The sequence below is a fragment of the Acipenser ruthenus genome, chromosome 29, assembly GCF_902713425.1.
Source record: "Acipenser ruthenus chromosome 29, fAciRut3.2 maternal haplotype, whole genome shotgun sequence".
Lineage (NCBI taxonomy): Eukaryota > Metazoa > Chordata > Actinopteri > Acipenseriformes > Acipenseridae > Acipenser > Acipenser ruthenus.
The window spans coordinates 710,530-729,172 of NC_081217.1; the positions used below are offsets into that span (position 1 = coordinate 710,530).

An 18,643-nucleotide genomic window follows, 5' to 3' on the forward strand; every position below is an offset into this window, starting at 1 on the left:
TTTTTTTTAATCGGATAATAAAAACATCAAGCATTTAGTTAACCAGAACAGACCCAGCTTAAGCAAAAGAAATCAGCAGGTTTAGGTCAAGGTACGACCACAGATGAGGTGAAATCTGCGGCCTTCAGCTAACCCTGCAAGAACACAGACACCAGGCTGACCCCAGCATTCCAGAATAGGAACCCTGGAACAAACACTAGAACATCCAGACCTGAAATGCCTTCAGAGTGAGATGTGTTTGCGTTCGTTACGATTATGAAATGTACTTTAGATACATCAGCACATGGAGAACATACTGCATCATGAATAAACCTTCAACCCTTGTGATGGTAGCCTCTGCCCTCTGGTTTAATGTGTAACGCATGAACTGTCGTCTGCAAAGACATTCAACTGCAGTGTTGTAGGGGCAATGCAGGTCTGCAAAACAACAACAAAGGAGCATTTGAATGTTCTCTGCACTATCCGACACCCTCTCCCATCCCGTTGAGGCCAGTCTCCTTGTCACAGTCCATTCCCCGCCCTGCGTCCCAGGTTCTAGATTCCTGAGTGAGGACATGTGCACTGCCCCCCCTCCCCCAGGTCTAGATTCCTGAGTGAGGACATGTGCACTGCCTCCCCCCCTCCACCAGGTCTAGATTCCTGAGCGAGGACATGTGCACTGCCCCCCCCCCCAGGTCTAGATTCCTGAGCGAGGACATGTGCACTGCCCCCCCTCCCCCAGGTCTAGATTCCTGAGCGAGGACATGTGCACTGCCCACCCTCCCCCGAGGTCTATGTTCCTGAGCGAGGACATGTGCACTGCCTCCCCCCCTCCCCCAGGTCTAGATTCCTGAGCGAGGACAAACTGAACGAACACTGCAGCATTCCACACGAGTCACTTATTAACAGCAGATCGACGCTCATGTCAGCAGTAGCAGCAACAGCAGCTAGTGTTCAGATCGCGTGATCCATTTACACAGCAAGCAAGCCTGGCTGTACAGAGCTTATGAACACACATGCTGTACTGGGCTTGTCTTCCCCTGAAAACCTGTCCTCACGCCAGCATTAGCTTCCATCTTGGTGTATCCAGAGACTTTTTACAGGACGCAGATTTCCTTGGTGAGGTCCCTGATGTTGCAGCAGTGCACTTGGGTAATGAGCGAGGGAGCGCTCTGGGAGAACGGCTGTGGATTAGTGGTGTTCTCCAGGTTATTTGTGGGGAGGGAAAGGAGGATTTCGTGGTACATTTCCTCAACACAGGAAAAGGAGGTGGTCAGTTGTTTCAGTCATTGTGGAACCCTGGAGCGGGTATCAAATATATACATCTCTCTATATATCCATTCAATATTTCAGCTTTAACTGTATCACTATAGAGCCGGGAACTATTTATTTTAAATAAACTTTGCTGAAGGGAAAGTGTATTGAAAAATATAAATTGGTTTTATTAGTATAAAATGGAACCCAGTTAGACAGTTTCCCCCCTATTGCATGTAGATTCAGAATTCAATGGAACAAGAAAAACAGAAACTGGGAGCCCAGATGTCTCAGTTCCAATAAGAATCGGCTTAATATACCCTCAATGCACGTGACCCATTCTTAAAAAAAAAAAAAAAAAACCACACACACACGCCACAAACAGAAGTGGAGTAAACAGATCTTTAATAAAACATCAGAAATCAAATATGATTACAGTATGTACAGAAGAGAAAAAAAAAAACAATCAAAAAAAAAAACAGAGGGCAAGACAACACATCTCCATCAGAGAGTGGACAGGACGGGACGCCAGTATTTACATGCACATGTATCCCAACACAAACATTACGGTACCTTCTGTACCAAAATATATAGCTTTAAATCGACAGGTATGTGACTGGAAAAACCATTTAGCTTCATGATTCGGTCTAAAGGGATTAAGGCCCCTTTTCTTTTGTTCTTTTTAAATGGTTTAAATTGTGCAGCATGCATCAGGGATACACTGGCTGCAGTTAGCAGGGTTAGTTTATGGGAGAGAAAACAAAAGAAACAGTTTCCTCTCCTGTATTGTGCTTGTAAGTAGAGAAGGACAGCTCAGTCTTTCAGTAATAAGGTTAGCAAGACCAACGAGGCTGCCTGTTAGATAAAATAACCAACACAGATTTAAACTGAGAAATATTCACTTGCCCATTTTTGGGGCGACAACCTGTTGAAAACGACCAGCTTAAAAATAAAAAAAAAAAAAGTTTGAAGCTGTTAACATGTATGATTCTCTCTCATAAAACGGCCACAGCCAATATGAACAAATATTTCTAAAAAGACACCAATAAATAATAGCTGGTCTAAAAATCCCTGCCAAAAAAAATATATATATCTGTTGAAAGCACTCATCTCAGAGTTACTTTATAGTACCAGAATATGTACCAGGATATCAGAAACACGCTACATTTCAACAACCAGATTGAACGGCTGCTGATAAGCGCGGTTAGTTTAACAAGGAGTCAGTAACATGCGGGCAGGCTTTCTGAGGTTAACCCTTGACCTCCCAAAACAATATTGCAAGACCCTGCACTCCTGAATGAATGCGAGGTGCGCGTTTGAGTCACATCACTACAGAGTAGTGTTTCATGTCCGGTTTGAAACAGCAGCAGGTTTGCCATGCACATGGCACACGGGTCATTTTTAAAAGCAAAAATTAAATACAAAATAATAATAAAGCCCTGAAGTTATATTTTCTTTCCTTCTACAAAATATACTGCTTACAGTAACGGTTAAAATGAAATAAACTTTTACAATATAAAAACTGTTATAAAACTATTTCTGAACATTTGAAAAAGAGAGTATATAAAATTTAACACATGTACAACAACTTAGAGAGGGGGTGTAAAGCAATACTCCCCCCACTGAAAAACAAAAAAAGGCAATACAATAATTTTGAATAGTTAAATTAATAGAAAACAATATTTATTTTGGAAATTTCTACAAACCTAAAAACAGCACAGCATTTCTATTCAAATACAGAAGCAGACGAGCACTCCCAGGGTACACTCCACAAGAGACTGTAGTCAACCCAGGGAGGCTTACAACAAACTCAATTCAAAGCAGCTGTGAAATATGCAGCCAAAACATTTGCAACATTGACATTAAAAAAAGAATTTGGCTTTCGTTAACGTGAAGCATTTGGTATACGGTGTCTGTTGAGACCCTGCTCCGAGTCGCCTCGAGGAATGAAGGTCCGTTTCCTTCAAGAAACAAACACTAGTAGCACTGTCCAACAGCACCAGAGCTGGGTCTTTGATTTGGTCTAACACCAGGGCTAACTCCCGACAATTTCATAGTTCTTTTGCATCATATTAGTGTCAAAATAAAGTTGCTGTAAAAAACAAAACACAAAACAAAAAGGGCCTAAAAACGACTGATCTAAGACTTGGTGCATTAAACCTCACCTCTGGGCATTCTTTAAAAACATGTTCTTTATCCAATACTTTTACACGCCCCCTAACCCCACCCCGACCCTCGAGTGGCTGCAGTAGCAACAGCCCCAACAACAACACCCTTCTTCAGGTCACTTCTGTTTCACAATTCTACTGAAGCTTGTGGGTTCTCTTTTGTTGTAGTTCTTGTTTGATCTCCTGCAATCTATTTGAATTGTTCTAAGCATGACCAAGTCTGAAGTTTGTTGCTTTAGGCATACACGTAGCAGAGAAAGTCTTTCCCGCGCGCTGGAGGCCCCGCTGGTATGAAGTCCATACCGGGCTCTATGCGTAGATCTCGGCTGTGGGGGCTTTCGTGTAGATGGGCTTCTTGGCGAGCTCGTAGCTCCCTTCATCCTTCTTCTTCATGCGGTAGATGAGGAGGAGGACGAGGAGGACGGCGAAGACCAGGCCAACGGCACCCCCAGCGATCAGAGCTGCAAAAGGAGACAAAAGGGAAACGCTTACATTTCCTGAGCAACACCAACAGAAACACGATTCAAATGGCAGGCGTTTCAAGTATCGGGGCCAGATCCATTTGGGTAACTTTGTCTGGATCCTAAACACAATCCCATGCATTTGTTACAGTATGTATGCATGAATTGGATTTGTTACAGTGCATATAACACTGCTTGCCCATAGCTGTTTGCCATTTCAGGAGCCACCTTACATTTTTTTTTTTTTTTTTTTTATAAATAAAGATGCTGCATTGAAAGAAAGGACAGCAATTACCTGCTAAGACCTCTGTTCTTTGAAACATGCTCTCGTTTGAAGTGCTTGCCATGAGCACGTTGGTGTCAACGTCATCCCTGGGCGCCTTGCTCCTCACCCCCACCTCGTTCTGGGACACCAGCTCCTTCTCATCCACCTCGTTCTTCTTGCCGACAGTCCTCTCGTCTTCAGGGATTCTGTTGCTGTTAAGGTCCGGCTGCTCAAAAGAACACACAAAGAAAGTGTTGACACAGGCCTGCATACATACAATAAAAACACAAGGACCATTTAAGAGCCATGATCTTTTAAAAAAGGTTCTCTTCAACATGCTTTAGTTCACTCATGAACTCACCTGAGACTTTGAAACCACGTCATTGTAGTCTTTGGGATTCTCAATTACAACTTCCTCTTCCTCCTCCTCCTCATCATCATCTACAGAAAAAAAAAAAAAAAAAAAAAAGTTAGGAGATGAGCTTCACAAACTCTCCTTAATTGCATTCTTCGGCATACCGATGTAAACGGCGATTTGAATCAGAGTTTTGCACATAGAAATAGATGAAGAAAAGTATTACACATTCAGACACACGTCGTTCTAAGGGAGCGAGTGAGGTTTACCTTCATCGCCGGAACCAGAGACCTCGTAGTCCTCGTCGTCTTCGTCATCCTCATCATCGTAAGTGTCGAGCTCATCCTTGTTCATGAAGCCGAAGTCAGAGCTGTTGGGAAAGTCGCCAGAGGAGACATCGACGTCTTCACCTGATTTCTGATCAGAAGGGACCCATGTTTCTGTCTCCCTCACCTGCTGATCAGAAACAAAACAGAAAAGAAAAAATAGAGAAGTTTAGAGATCTTTCCGATGTCACAAAGTGTATCATGTCACCCTCTCAAACACAAAGAGGTAGAATAGCATTATCCATTGCAGCGATTGCGTGCGAATTGCATTTGCATTAGCATTAGTAAATGCAGGGCGACTATTCAAGAGCAAGCTATTCTTGTCCCTGTGAGAGTTACCACGCTGGGCTGTGTTAACAAGCTTCTCAAATCCTCAGGAGCCAGTTAACGTCATGCTTTCTAGTCCGAAAAGGAAGGAGAGGTCACTGCGGGTCAGGCAGGGACAGGAAGTAAATCAGGGTAACCTTTAACTCTCACATCTGTTACACAGGAATCATGGGCTCAGGAAACAGGAAATGGAACGGCGATGCTGTCCAGGCCAGGCAGTAATGACGGTGTCATGTGAGCAGAAGGAATGCTAGTATGTGCTATTGGAGGGGAAGACTTCCTAATGCACACAAGATGTGGGAAGGGGCAGGTTTGTGGTTGATGTATGAAAGTATTTGGGGAAAAGAATAAATCTAGGATCTAGAAAATCAGAAAAGATATGGGATACAGGATTCAAAAAACACTCAATATACTGGTTTTTCAAATCTTGTAACAACTCTACAGCACATGTACACCCCCCACACACCACTTTCTCTAGTAAGAATACAGGTTGTTAGCTTAGCAGTTCTCAGCCCCCGCTTCCCCCAGTCAGCGTTGCATTAATGCCAGATTAGTCAGTGCTGTGTTTCTTCACTGTCGGGAGAGACGAAAACCTTGAAAGTGATATTTCCTTCCACATATTTGTCGTGTTCATCTCAGGACAGGCAGAGGGTAAATACAACTCCCTGTACACTGAACCTCCTCCTCAAACAGAATGAAGTTATGAGTGGGGATAGAGCCCCGTCTCTCCCCTGATCACATTACCATGCTCAGCGTGTTTGCAGCTTCAAGATTGGCATTATCAGCAAGCTTGTGAACAAGGAGATTAAACCAGAGACAAAGATACGTTGTTCACAACAAAGAGAATTCCAAAAGGTACACTTGAGCAGAAACTGTTTGGTTCCAGGTATTCGTTCACAGTGCGTAATTCGATAGGATCACCGGATTGTTTAGGTGGAGATTGCTTATAGAGACAAGTCAACTGTACTCTTGAATGGCCCCTGGCTTGGGTTTTGGAAGTATCTGCTCCCTCTCCACTTACAATGAGCAAGCGCTCATTACACTACAATCAACCAACCCAACACGAATGACTGAGACGACACAACAGCAGTTAGCACACTTCTCTCTGCCATTTGCTTTACAATCACATCCCCGCTTGGTTTGCAACCTGCTTGCATCGAGTTCAATGGTTTCACTGTCCTTTATTGAAAGATGAAGTGTGTGGGTTAATTTACTGCTCTGCTGTTCTGAGTGGAGTGCCCAGCCCAGCTTCAAACAACTTGGCTTTTTTTTTTTTTTTTTATATACACCAAATGTAATGCAAGAATAGTGATAAATAAATAAACAAATAAAGACCAAAGCTACGCCACCCATCTTCCATGTGAAGACATCCAGTAGCTGGCTGCAGACGACACACCAAATGGAGGAATGCAAAAACAGGCTAGAGTCAACGGTTCTCAAACCCCTCCTGGTTTTGTTTCTTTGTAAATCCCTTGTTTAAAACCCTGGTTTCACTCTATTCGCTGCCTGAGTCTCCTGGTTTACACGCACGTGCCCATCTGCTTTACTCACTGCTTGCTCCATTCGTAAACACCTCCCTAGGCAAGCAGCATGACTCACAGATCCTTTGTGACTCACCAACATTCGAAACTCAGAGGGTGTCTGCTTAAACAAAGACACAGAGCTGGAGACGGGGTCTGTTAATCTTTCACAAGTGTGAAAGCCAGAATGAGTAAGATCATTAGAAATAGGACTCTGATAACTCCCCTTTGTCCCAATCACACACAATGCATAAAACAGAGCTGCCCTTTGCATGTTTTCCCCAGATACATCCTTATCAACCCTTTCTACAGGGAAACAAACTTGTGGGTAGAGCACTTATCTGAGCCACAACTAAAAGCAAAACAAAGATAAATCAACAGACTCCCATCATTAGAGCGCATGGAAGGAGTCTTGCATTTTTAATGAAGATTACTGGCCCTTAATTGCGCACCTAAGACAATGACAGAGGGTTTTAACAATCTTGTGAAAAGGAAGTGCTCCTTCAGTCTGAAACAGAAGGGTTATTGTAAATTGCCAACTAAGCAGGCGTCAAATTCAGTGCTCAAGAGTTTTTTAAAAAGACACACATTCCTGCTTGCAGTAACTTTAATGAAAGTGCTTTCAAATTATTTCGCAAGTGGAACTAAACTCTGTTTCACTGTATCATGTTGCTGGTCCCTTGCTGGAAGAGCACACACTTGTTCCTGGCTGGCTTTTCCATTTCACAGACACACCATGTTTCAGGCCCGACTCCCCGCACATCTGGGAACTTCCCTGAAATATCTACTTATTCTGATAGAATCTCCCCAGTGCCTCCGAGACGGAACACATCTGGAGGCCCTTCCTGCTTTGCTACGTCAGAATCAGGGAAGGGAACATCCTGTTATACAGGTTGAGACTGGTTAAAAAAAAAAAAGAGGCTCATTAAAATCAATTCACTTCATCCAATTTACTGGAGGACATTCAAAACGTGCACGCATACACATGCCAAGTTTTTTGGGGATGTACACAAATTTCAAATGATTTGAAAAAAAAAAAAAAAATTCAGGACATTTCAGACAAAAGCCTTTTGCCCGACACGTCCCATGAGAAGTAATTTAGCACCGCAGTTATACCTCCTTTCAAAAGACATACCTATATACATTTACTTGAATGGTCTGGACATATATACATACATTTGACTTGCTCTTGCGTTTCTGTTTTGTGGTCTATCCTTGGGAAAGCCTGAGCACAGGCTGCATGGAGAGACAGGCTTTAGATCACTCGGCCCCCCTCAGACCCGCTGATTGCCTGTGGAACAGTGCAGGGTGAATCTGAGCAGACTGCACTCCTCCCCTGAGCTCACAGCATACAGGCATTCAGGACCATTGTTACACAGTCTACCTCATGTTTAGGAACTTTGAAAAAACGAATTGGAGATTTTCACTATTTCATTGTTTTGAAGTTTTAAAAAGCTTTGCATGAACGCTATTGAGGTTGAGAAGTTGCCCGGCCAGAATGTTGAAGAAAAAAAAAAAAAAAAAAAAAGGGGAGATATATATCTATAAATGCACACATTATAAAAACAGAAACTTGACATGGTACATTTATACATACATTAGTCACTGAAGGCGATAGCTTTTTAAATTGGGGATTTTCTAAGAGAAAGACACCTCAGCTCTTTTGCCCTTACTCTGCAATACTGTATATCTTGCGTGGGAGTCGCTTCACACAAGCGACCTGAAACATGACATCCTGCCTACATCTATTCCTCCTCCAGCGACGGCTGTGGTTTATCTTGTAAAGTCCGCGACCGAGGGGATTTACATGAAAGAGAATTCACTCGCCTGCCCTGTACTTCCCCGTCCCCCGTTTCCTCTATTCTTATTAATTCAGCTACAGCGTACCAAGCCATTTCACTCTTTCTGATAACCCATTCGATTCTAATGACATTGCAAAGAAAGAAACAGACACACGTTTGCAGCGCAGGAGTGTAAGCGCGACGCAGCCCTGCTGTAACAGAAGTACTGCTCTGTTACTGTCAAGCTGGACGGCACATGCTTTTTGTTCAGGGGGGCCACCCGGGGCGCACTCTTCCACCATTGTAAGCCTTTTGAGATGTAAATAACCCCCCAACCATCAGGTGAAAGTCTTTGTTTAACGTCAAGAAGCAGGAATAGCAATTGGGATTTAAATGCAAAGTACATTTGGGGAAGCTGTTAAAAGACATCCTCAAAAAAAACATGGAAGGGTAAGACTTTAGGAACTGGACACACTGGAACACGCAAACTTCAAGAGGGTCCTATTCAATGAACACGAATCAAGGAGCTTGTTTATAGGACACACACACACACACACACACACACACACACACACACACACACAGTGGTGTGTTCACTTCCACAGAGCCTGAACCTTCATCTCTCTGGGGCTGGCTCTGTCTGCTGTAACATCACAATGCATGTGTGCGGCCCTCCTCTCCAGCACAAATGTTTAGCATGCCCCCCTCTACAGTACCAGGCAATACCACTTCCAGTCATGATCCATTAATCCCAAACTGCGGTCTTAACACAAAATAAAATTAACACAGCTGCTAAAAAGCATGTGGTTTCTGTGCACCAGCCCCAACAAACAAGTCTTACAAAACACCAGAGGGATACCGTCCCAACATGCAAATCCGTCCCATCTGCCTTGTAGATTCAAACATCTGCTATCTGGAGGATAATGACCCTGGACTCTCATCCCATCACTTATAGTATTTACAGCACTAGTAGAAGCACCCGACTCATTTTACTGAAGGGAATAAAAACGGTTTACTGCATTATTCGAGATTAATAAATGGTTAAGCATTTAAATCTTTGCCAAGTAGAAAAGATGTGTAGCAACCACCACAAACCCTGCATTCCAGGCTGATATACAGATTATAAAAAAACCCATTTAGTTATATACTCTATTTCCAGGAATCGAGACGAATGCAGAGAACAGGTTTGTTTGCTCCACAACATGTAATAAAAGTTCTCCAAATGCCGTTCAAGCAGCCACAGCACAATTGCCCAGCCGAGCTGTTCTGTACTCGGGAAGCACATTGCTGTCCTTCCTGGACAAACTTAATTACATCAGCTGCTCCCTCCCCTGCTGGCACTGGAACCAATTGGATTTAGCACACATATTGTATCTTCAGTGGATAAACGGTTCACCTCTGCAATAAAACGCAGCCTCTGGTTTTCAGACTCTCTGCATGGGATCATCGCAACCTCTTTGAGTTGCCTGGCCGTCGCAGGGTTATTTACAGGCCAGTCTTCATAGCAGCTCCTCTCTTTGTTTCACTTGTTCTAGCCTTTTCACAGAGGAGGGCCTTTGATTTAGTTCCAAAGAGGTTTTAAAATAAAGTTGCGATGTTTGAAACTGCAAGGTCGAAGCTATGTAGGTCTGATTGGAGAGGTTGGCAAGTATTCATTAAAAATAAAAAAAAACCTACAAGATAAAAGCAAGTAGCACAAGAAACTTGGGGAAAACTTTGGCGAGACGTCTGAACAACAAATGAATACCTTCCTATAATTATTACAATATGTTTGTCAAAATATGTCAAGCCCTTGGACTATTTGCTTTACCTAGAAAGATTATCTCTCCTCTCTTGTGGAGATCTGACTTCATACTGTGGAGATGAGCTGCAGCTTAGAACACAAATACAAGAGGAATGCCTTGAACCCCCTGCAAGGCATGGTACCCCCCCAGCCGTAGCGCCCCAATCCTGTTGCATAGCAACAACGGTCTGCTTACTCTGGACCTCAAGCAGCAGCAGGGGACAGCAACAGGAACCTACATTCAAACACATTAAGATATACATTCTTTCAATGCTCGGGTCAGAAAGAAACACTGAAGTGTGGAGATGAAAGGGTCCTGGAGGAGAACTCAGGGTTGAAGGCATCCAGCAACAACTGAAGGTGTTTATTTCAGGGGAATCTGTGGAGCATGCTGTGGGGTAGGGACCTGCTTTCCTGGGGGCATCTGACCCAGAACACTGGCTTCAGTATCCCCTTCCTTGGGCTTGGTTCTCTCCATTGGCTACGCCTGGGTGGCTGATGAATACAAGTCCAAGGACTGGGCAGTAATACAACTCCAGGATCCTCTGAAACAGAGCTTTCATTTTCTAGGCTTTGAAACAGTCAAAATGTTCATCTTGGGACGTATTTAACTTTCTTTAGTTCTTCTAAATGCAGCACTAAGGCGCGTTCAAGAATCACAGACCACTTTCTGGACTAGAAAGTCTTCACTCCAAATCATTATTTCGCACAAGTTTCTGAAGTAGAAAGAAGTCAAACAGTTTCATTCAGAGGCTGGTAAAGAGTCACAGGTTGCTTCTTGTCCCCTCGCAGTGTTTAAGACGTGATTAAACTTTGTGTTGTTCATAATTCAAGGTTATGTGCTGCAGTGCGTCTCTCCCCAGAATGGGCTGTACTACAACATTCCTGGCTTTTTTCTTGTGTTCTGAAAATAGAAACTTTCTAGAACAAAACCTCCCAAGGCAAATCCTCTTCATGGGAAAACAAAATCAAAGCATAAAAAAAGATCAGGCGATATTTGAACACCAAGCCTCCCTCAGAAAAGGCACTAGGTCCTACATTAAAATAAGCGAGGGCAAGTACAGTCCTGGTCCCCATTCATGTACGGTATGACCACAGTTTATTCTGTTTGTTTCTGGGTGAATTGCCTTCAACTTTTCTAATCGCTATTAAGACACCATCACCTCCCACTTCAAAAATAAGCCCCCAATGCTAGCATTCCTGCTGTAAATGGGATTTTATAGCCCAGTGGACAGCAATGCTGCAACCTTTATTACACCCTGGTGAAAAGTATTTATCATGTTCTCCCTGCAGCCTTTCACTGGCATTGAACTCTGCCCAGCAAGCAGAACACGCACACACGCACGCACACACACACTCATCGACTGCAAAGGATTTCAAGCATCAATCTCAAGGCCTGCATTCCACTGGGGCATGTGAAATAGCACAGCGCCTACCGAGAGCAACGGGCAACATCTTGAAGGTCAAAGAGGGAGTGAAAAGAAGGGGGCTTTCCCCATTATGACTTGACATTAAAAACACACCTAGAACGATTTGAGACAAGCACAGGAGAGGAAAACTTAAAAAAGTGAAGGAGGAGGAGGAGGAGCAGGAGAGCCGATCGGATGATGATCGGGTGGAGCAGTCTTGCATTGCTGATGTTTAAGACACAGCTAGCTGGGGTTTGGGGGGGTTACTGCAAGGGGGCGAACACAAAAAGTCAGACTGATTATTCAAATGTTTGAGAGACCGTTCCTGTATACAAGAAAGGCAAATCGACCACCTCATTGATGAAAATAAATCAAATGGAGAGGGGGAAAAAAAGAAAGAAAGAAAGAAACTCGGACCATTTACATCCGTTCGAGTGTGAGAAATCCCTAAAGGGGTCCGGTAGAGGTCTGCAAAGGTCACATTCCACAGGAATGTGATTTAGAAAGAAATCCAAGGGGAAGAAAATGGAAGGAGAAAAGTCTCTCTGCATGGTTCTGAGGGATACCACAGACTACTCCCGGCAAAACATTTTCTTGAAATTTCAGTGAATCCAAACCCCAAAGCTGCTTTTTATGTGACAACCCCTTTCCAGAAGAAATAACAGTTGAAGAAAACCCTGAAACAACTTCAGTGGACTACTGTCTCCTAGAATGTGTTCACAGTCCAGTAAATAAATGACTGTGTATTCTTCAGATGTAAAAGTCTGTGTTCTCAGTCCTTATGGGGCTGCTATGTGTATTACTGAATGTATCCTCAGCTCCCACAGCACAGGGACGATCTCCAGAGTGCTAAATCCATTCTGAAACCAGGCCAGGCCTCGATAAGCCCGTCACATTCAATAGCAGATTAGGCTCTGAACCCCATCTGACAGCACACCTATCCCAAGGGCATAATGAAAGCTGCAGCTTCATTGCTTTCGTCCCCGGGCAGAGCCAGCCACAAGCCATCAGGTTCCACTCCCAAACATTCCTAAATAACAACCACGTCCCAACTGTCACACGCTCACGTCTCTCTCCGATCTGTTCGCAGTGCTGTTCTCAGACGCAATATAACCTGTGGGTCAGTCTGTTTAATGGCACTAGCACCATATGACAAAATTATGAGAATGTAATTCAATTGCCTTCACTAAGAAGAAAATACCCCGACCCCCTCCTCATCTTCTGTTGACTTTCAAATGTAATCCAAAAATGCTATTTCACAATAGTACAGAGAGTCCAAAAGGGAAAATGGGATTATCAGAAATGTCTCCGTTTCTCAGAACAGAAACACACACACACAAACAAACAAACAAACAATACAACCAGGTATAATTAAAATCACCCAACATGTTAAAAAGGAAAAGTCGGGATTTCCAAATATGGTAACCACTGCCTCACATTACATCACAAACGCGTCACAGCCTAAAGAATGCATATTAATTACATGATCCTTCTCTCAATGTACCCCCAACCCGCAAAAAACACACACTTTATAATGTACCCCCAACCCGCAAAAAACACACACTTTATAATGTACCCCCAACCCGCAAAAAACACACACTTTATAATGTACCCCTTGTTCATATATTTAAAGATGTTAGACCGGTTTCTAATAATCAAAAAGCTACATTTTCAGGGTACGCTTCCGATCATGAATGTAAAATGCTAGTCTCTCTCCCTCCCTATTTTTCCCCCTCAGTATGGGGATGAATCTTCGTATGCATTATTATATAACACTCAGCTTAATTAAATAGCGTTAATGTTTCAGTATGGAGTCAATAGTTCACCCTCAGTGTCTATACGCATTCCACACACAGTGAAGAGACGGAATCACAAGTTACAAACAATGTAACAAACTTCCCAAAACAGCAACAAACAGGAGCACACATGTAGCAAACCTCAAAGCCAGCGGTGTGCAGTTGTGTGTGGAAGGTTTTAGGTGTTCACAGTGCAGTATTAACGTCATGTTTCGTTGTGCGGTTATCCTCTTTATTGCTGCTGGGACAGTCAGCATGTTTGTGTAACTATGCTGCTCCCTCGGTCTGAATATCTCGATCAAAACTATTAAACTAGTGGGAATTAAATTTTAAAAAAAGACAGACAATCTAAAATAAAATCGCAAACACATGCTACACAAATGTTTAGATACACATTTCAGTGTCAGAGTATTTCAGTTTGTCGTATACAACTTGAAACTAGCCTGTTTTCTCCTGTTACAAACTGTTGCGATTTTCACTTTAACCAAGAGGACCACCTTTGAGAAGCCAAAACAAAGCACAGCTTGAGGCGAATTCACTGTAGTTAATGATCAAATATATATATACATATATACATACATACTGTACTTACCGATTCAGTGTAAACCGATGCCAGGAAAAATAAGACGAGAAGTGCGCAGAGTTTTTGCATTTTCCAAAAATGTTATGTAATCAGCAACAAACAAAAAAAAATTCCTTTGCCTTCTTTTTAAACAAACACAAATAAACTATAATGTTAAAGGTCGCCAGATGCGTGTTTGTCTACACTGTGGTTTATTTCAGAGTTATTGTTGTTGTTGTTTTTTTCTTAGTTCTTCTAGTTTAACTTGTGAGATATTCCTCGAGTCTTCGTGGCTGGCTTGCTTGCTGTGTTTCTTCCTTGATCATTCATGCACAGTTTAAAAGCACACGAGACCTCTTTGAGTTTTATACACTCCCTCCTCCTCTGAAACGGACCAATCAGCGCACGCTCAAAACTGGAAACGCCCACTTTCTCAACGCGGTGTTTCTGTTTCAAGTTCCAGTGCTCATTTTCCATACGACACGAAGTAACTATCTCGATTAAAAAAAAAAAAACACAAACGTTTCTTTTACAAGACGCCGGTTTTAAATTTCGAGGTTTCTTTAAACATTGATGTAGGGTTTTTGATGTTGTGTAGTCTGTACCATCAGCTTCATATTGATAAAAAATATATAATATAAAGCACTGATCAATTATAAAAACTGACAATAGCAAATTTGTATAGTTTATATTTGAACATAATCAATGCGTATGGTGTTTGATCTCCCTTGTTAATTACATTTCCATGTTGAATATGTTTGTTTTGATCAAAGAGGAAGTTCACTATAATAATACATCGAGCAGCTTCGTGCTTTCAAATTTTCTCTTTTGCTTTCCGTTTTGTGTCTAGCACAAAAAAAGCCGAACAGCCGCAGTTTTTCCCCGGTTGTAAATATTTACATCCGTGTAAAAAAAGTTTTCGTGCCCGAGGGAAAACAACAGTTACATTTTTTTTTTCGAGGAAAAACCATAATGACGTGACCTTCCGGAAAGTGTTCTGTGCAAGTCGAGTCTCGAAAGGAGAGTGGAAAGGATGATGCGGAACAAAAGCTTCCTCCCAGCATTAATAAAAACCGAACTGTTGCCTCACACTTTCTATACGTTTAATATTAGAGAAACAGTCGTGTTTCACTTGTAATCGGTCTATCTAACTTCACTGTATTGAGCTCTTACGGCTTTAACAGTGTACTAGGCTGCTGGTCAAACAGAAATAAACTATTATATGTTTACAATACTGTTATTAATAATATGTTGTGTTTTGTCTTGTGGTTTTATTATTTTTTTTAATAATGAATTAAATGATATGACGAAGAAAAACAGAAATAAACAATTTCAACAGATTTATTTCAATGAATTTCAGTGTTTGAGAGCGATGCTCCGGGTAACACACACGCACACACACACGTACACACACAGGCACACTCACAGACACGTCACATCATTTTTCCTGATTCAGGGAAAGCACTCTTAGGCTGGCAGACTGACTCACTCTCTGGCTCACTGCAGTCAGGGTGTTCATGATAACACATGGCATTTTGAGGTGGCTGGGAGGCAGTTTATTTATTTATTTTTACTGTGGGACAGCCCCACTTAGATCACATATGGAAATGATTAATCCTCATGATCTCTCAAGGTCTGTAAAGTTCATGTTCACTGTGTTCCAGCCGCTGGGATGCTGAATCCCACAACACACAGTTGTATTGTTCATTCATTTCCTCTCACTTTGCACCCGGGTTCGAATCTCGCTCGGGTCACAGCAGTGCAGTGAGTTTGGTGCTCCCTGATGAAACTGGTCCACATCACAAAACAAACAGCATTCAGCTGAAGTCAGTGTTGTGCAATATTTGATCTCCCAGAGCTGCAGGATGTTGCAATGAAGACGTCAGTTATGAGCTGTACATCCCTCTGGCCTTGTCGTCTGTCTGCTTGTTTTTCACAGGCGGTGAAGTGGGTGTGACACTGTATAATTGTATCACATTTGACAATAGTAGATGTATATCAAAAACCTCCAATCCACTGCCCTGAACAATGGCTGTCAAGATTAAATAGTATGGCTGAGATCGATCAAGTGTAAGCTAATCAACAGCCTCAGTCAAGTGAGGAGGATCAAATGGGTCTGGTATCAAAGGATGAGGCTCTCCAAGCAGCAAGCAGCCATTAGCCTGTGGATTGTGTGCAAATGTAGTGTGAAGTGTGGGACAGAGCATCAAACACCGTCCAAAGAGACAGGGAGTGACCCGTCAGACATGATCACATCCTCAGCCATGGGAGAAAGCAATCAGCTCTGTGATGTTCTCAAGAGCACACGTTTAACATTGAATAACGCAACCGAAGGACGGTACCTCCTTCAGCACAAGGACTTCACTTACAGTGGCACTGAAGTGTCTGGACTGCCCCCTAGCCCAGTGAGAAGAGTGCTGCCTGCTGACTTTGTGATCTGGTATAGCCACTGTGCAGCATTACAGAGTGTGACACGTTTCTACACATGGTACGCTAACTCCACAACAGAGGCACAGAGCCTACCCTCACCAGGCACCCCTGTTACTCACAACAGCACTCCAACAAAGTGCCTGGGGAGTTCTGGAAACACAGTGACTCTTTAAAAAAAGTACAAAGAGGAAGAGGAAAGAGGAAGGTGTTTTTATTTTTTAAATCTAGGCGAGGAATTTCCATGCCGATGACGTGACCGTGTCTGAATAGAAGGTCTGGGACTTTATAGAGGTAACTTCCTGATTTTGTTTAACTGTTCATCTGTACCATGCTCTCCAGGGCGCTAACTCAAAACCAGCTTGATCTGCACCTCGACAGACTGCGAGATTTCGATTTAATAACCTGCCCCAGTGACTCGTTGAGGGCTGGGTAAATCAAACGACAAAGCAAGTCTCACAATCCAGATCTGTTTGTCAAAGAGCAGTCCCTGGAGCAGAGAGAGCTAATCTAATTGGTGACAATAGCGGTTTAATAATATTGCTTAGACTCGTCTTTAAGGATTTCTCGAACAGCATGGCATCAGATTCTCCCCGGGGCTTTCCTCCGCTCCTGCATGAAGTGTGTGGTATTCCAGGTGTGTGTGTCAGGTAGAAGTGGTTTGGAATGGTCTTGCCACACATTAAGGTCATTCATTTCGCAGTTACATTTTCCTTTGGTTTCGGATTCCCGTTTCTAATAAGCAGTGGCATGAAACCCACACATTGCTGGCACTCCCTCCAGCATCACCCTTCCCAAGAAAACAGAACTAGTAACCGCACCCCTGTGATGATTATTGGAAAAGCAATGTGCTTATTGTTAAAAATATTTTTAGCAGGGATGGGAATTTAAGAAAAAAAAAAGGATTACTGTCACTGAAGCCTTCAAAAAGTTGAGTGCAGTATTCTATGGCAAATGCATGCACAAGTCTGTAAAGCACAGGAAAACATGGCAAATCACAAGACCAGGGTTAAAGCTGATCTCATCTGAAGAGCACGCTTGATGTAGTTTATAGAAACCGACTTTAATAGCTTAGCAAAGCTGCAGAATACAATTTCAGCTTTGCCTTTCTTATTTAAAAATAAATAAATAACGGCTGCACTATATTCCAAATTAAGTTGAATTTTATTCGACTGTTTGTTGAAAAGTGCAAATTACTGCAGTTGATGTTACATTTCTACAAAAACTGCAAATTTGCAGAAATGGGGCAGTCGGTTCCAGAAATGGGGCTAATTTCCAAAAAACGAGGCTTCGATTCTAACATCGTCTTCTTGTTGCTTGTCTCTCTGTGTGTCACATGACAGCGTGTTTGAAGCCATGGATGACTGTATAATCAATACAACAAGCATTTATACAGCACCTTTCCTGTCAAGTGTTAGCAAACGGAGGGTCCAGCCGAAGATATTCTGTTTATTATTATCAACAGAGAATCCTTGGCACAGCTCCAGCGTTGTGTAATAAACACATTGAATTAATACAGCGAGCCAACCCAAAAGAAAACAAAACTGCTCATTCTAAGAAAAAAGAGACAAAAGACAAAGATCAAGCAGACATTTCACATTTCAGTTCTGGACCCAAGGCATGTGAATCAGCATGGGGCGTGGAGCCCTGTGCGTGTGCCTGGAGAACATTGCATTCCCTGGGTAACCAGCATCCAAACCCATGACCCGCGCTTACATTGGTAGCATAGCAGAACTTTACGTCTTCACTGATCACAGGACACTTTCTGAACTGTTTGTACCGCACACTGTTTCATCATGCTTGGAACTGTGTGACAGCGACGGAGGCAGGAATGTGTGTTTCCAGCACCCTCTCATTCACCCGAGTCTCTGTGATGATGTGGTGGTTTGAGCATAAGGTTTGGCCAGGCAGCTGTGTGAACCCATGTGGAACTGACATGTGCTCCTCACATGAGATACAGGGTGCAGGTACTCAGTGTGTGCTGTATGGAGAGCGCTGTGCAATGAGATACAGGGTGCAGGTACTCAGTGTGTGCTGTATGGAGAGCTCTGTGCAATGAGATACGGGGTGCAGGTACTCAGTGTGTGCTGTATGGAGAGCGCTGTGTAATGAGATACAGGGTGCAGGTACTCAGTGTGTGCTGTATGGAGAGCGCTGTGCAATGAGATACAGGGTGCAGGTACTCAGTGTGTGCTGTATGGAGAGCGCTGTGCAATGAGATACGGGGTGC

At 42.9% G+C, this 18,643-nt stretch overlaps 1 protein-coding gene across 2 annotated transcripts; it reads right to left on the reverse strand.

The window, feature by feature from the left end:
• Window positions 1–1,621: 1,621 nt before the first annotated feature.
• Window positions 1,622–14,343, reverse strand: LOC117431993 (syndecan-4-like). 2 transcript variants are annotated; one of them, XM_034053368.3, is made up of 5 exons: window positions 14,017–14,343; window positions 4,752–4,935; window positions 4,489–4,568; window positions 4,158–4,353; window positions 1,622–3,862 (listed from the first exon to the last, which is right to left on the reverse strand). In XM_034053368.3, exons 1-5 carry the CDS (start codon window positions 14,074–14,076, stop codon window positions 3,711–3,713), a joined length of 672 nt encoding a protein of 223 aa, XP_033909259.3. In that variant the 5' UTR covers window positions 14,077–14,343; the 3' UTR covers window positions 1,622–3,710. The 2 variants fall into 2 exon arrangements, with proteins under 2 accessions (XP_033909259.3, XP_033909252.3); XM_034053361.3 differs by having other exon boundaries at window positions 4,752–4,938.
• Window positions 14,344–18,643: the final 4,300 nt, after the last annotated feature.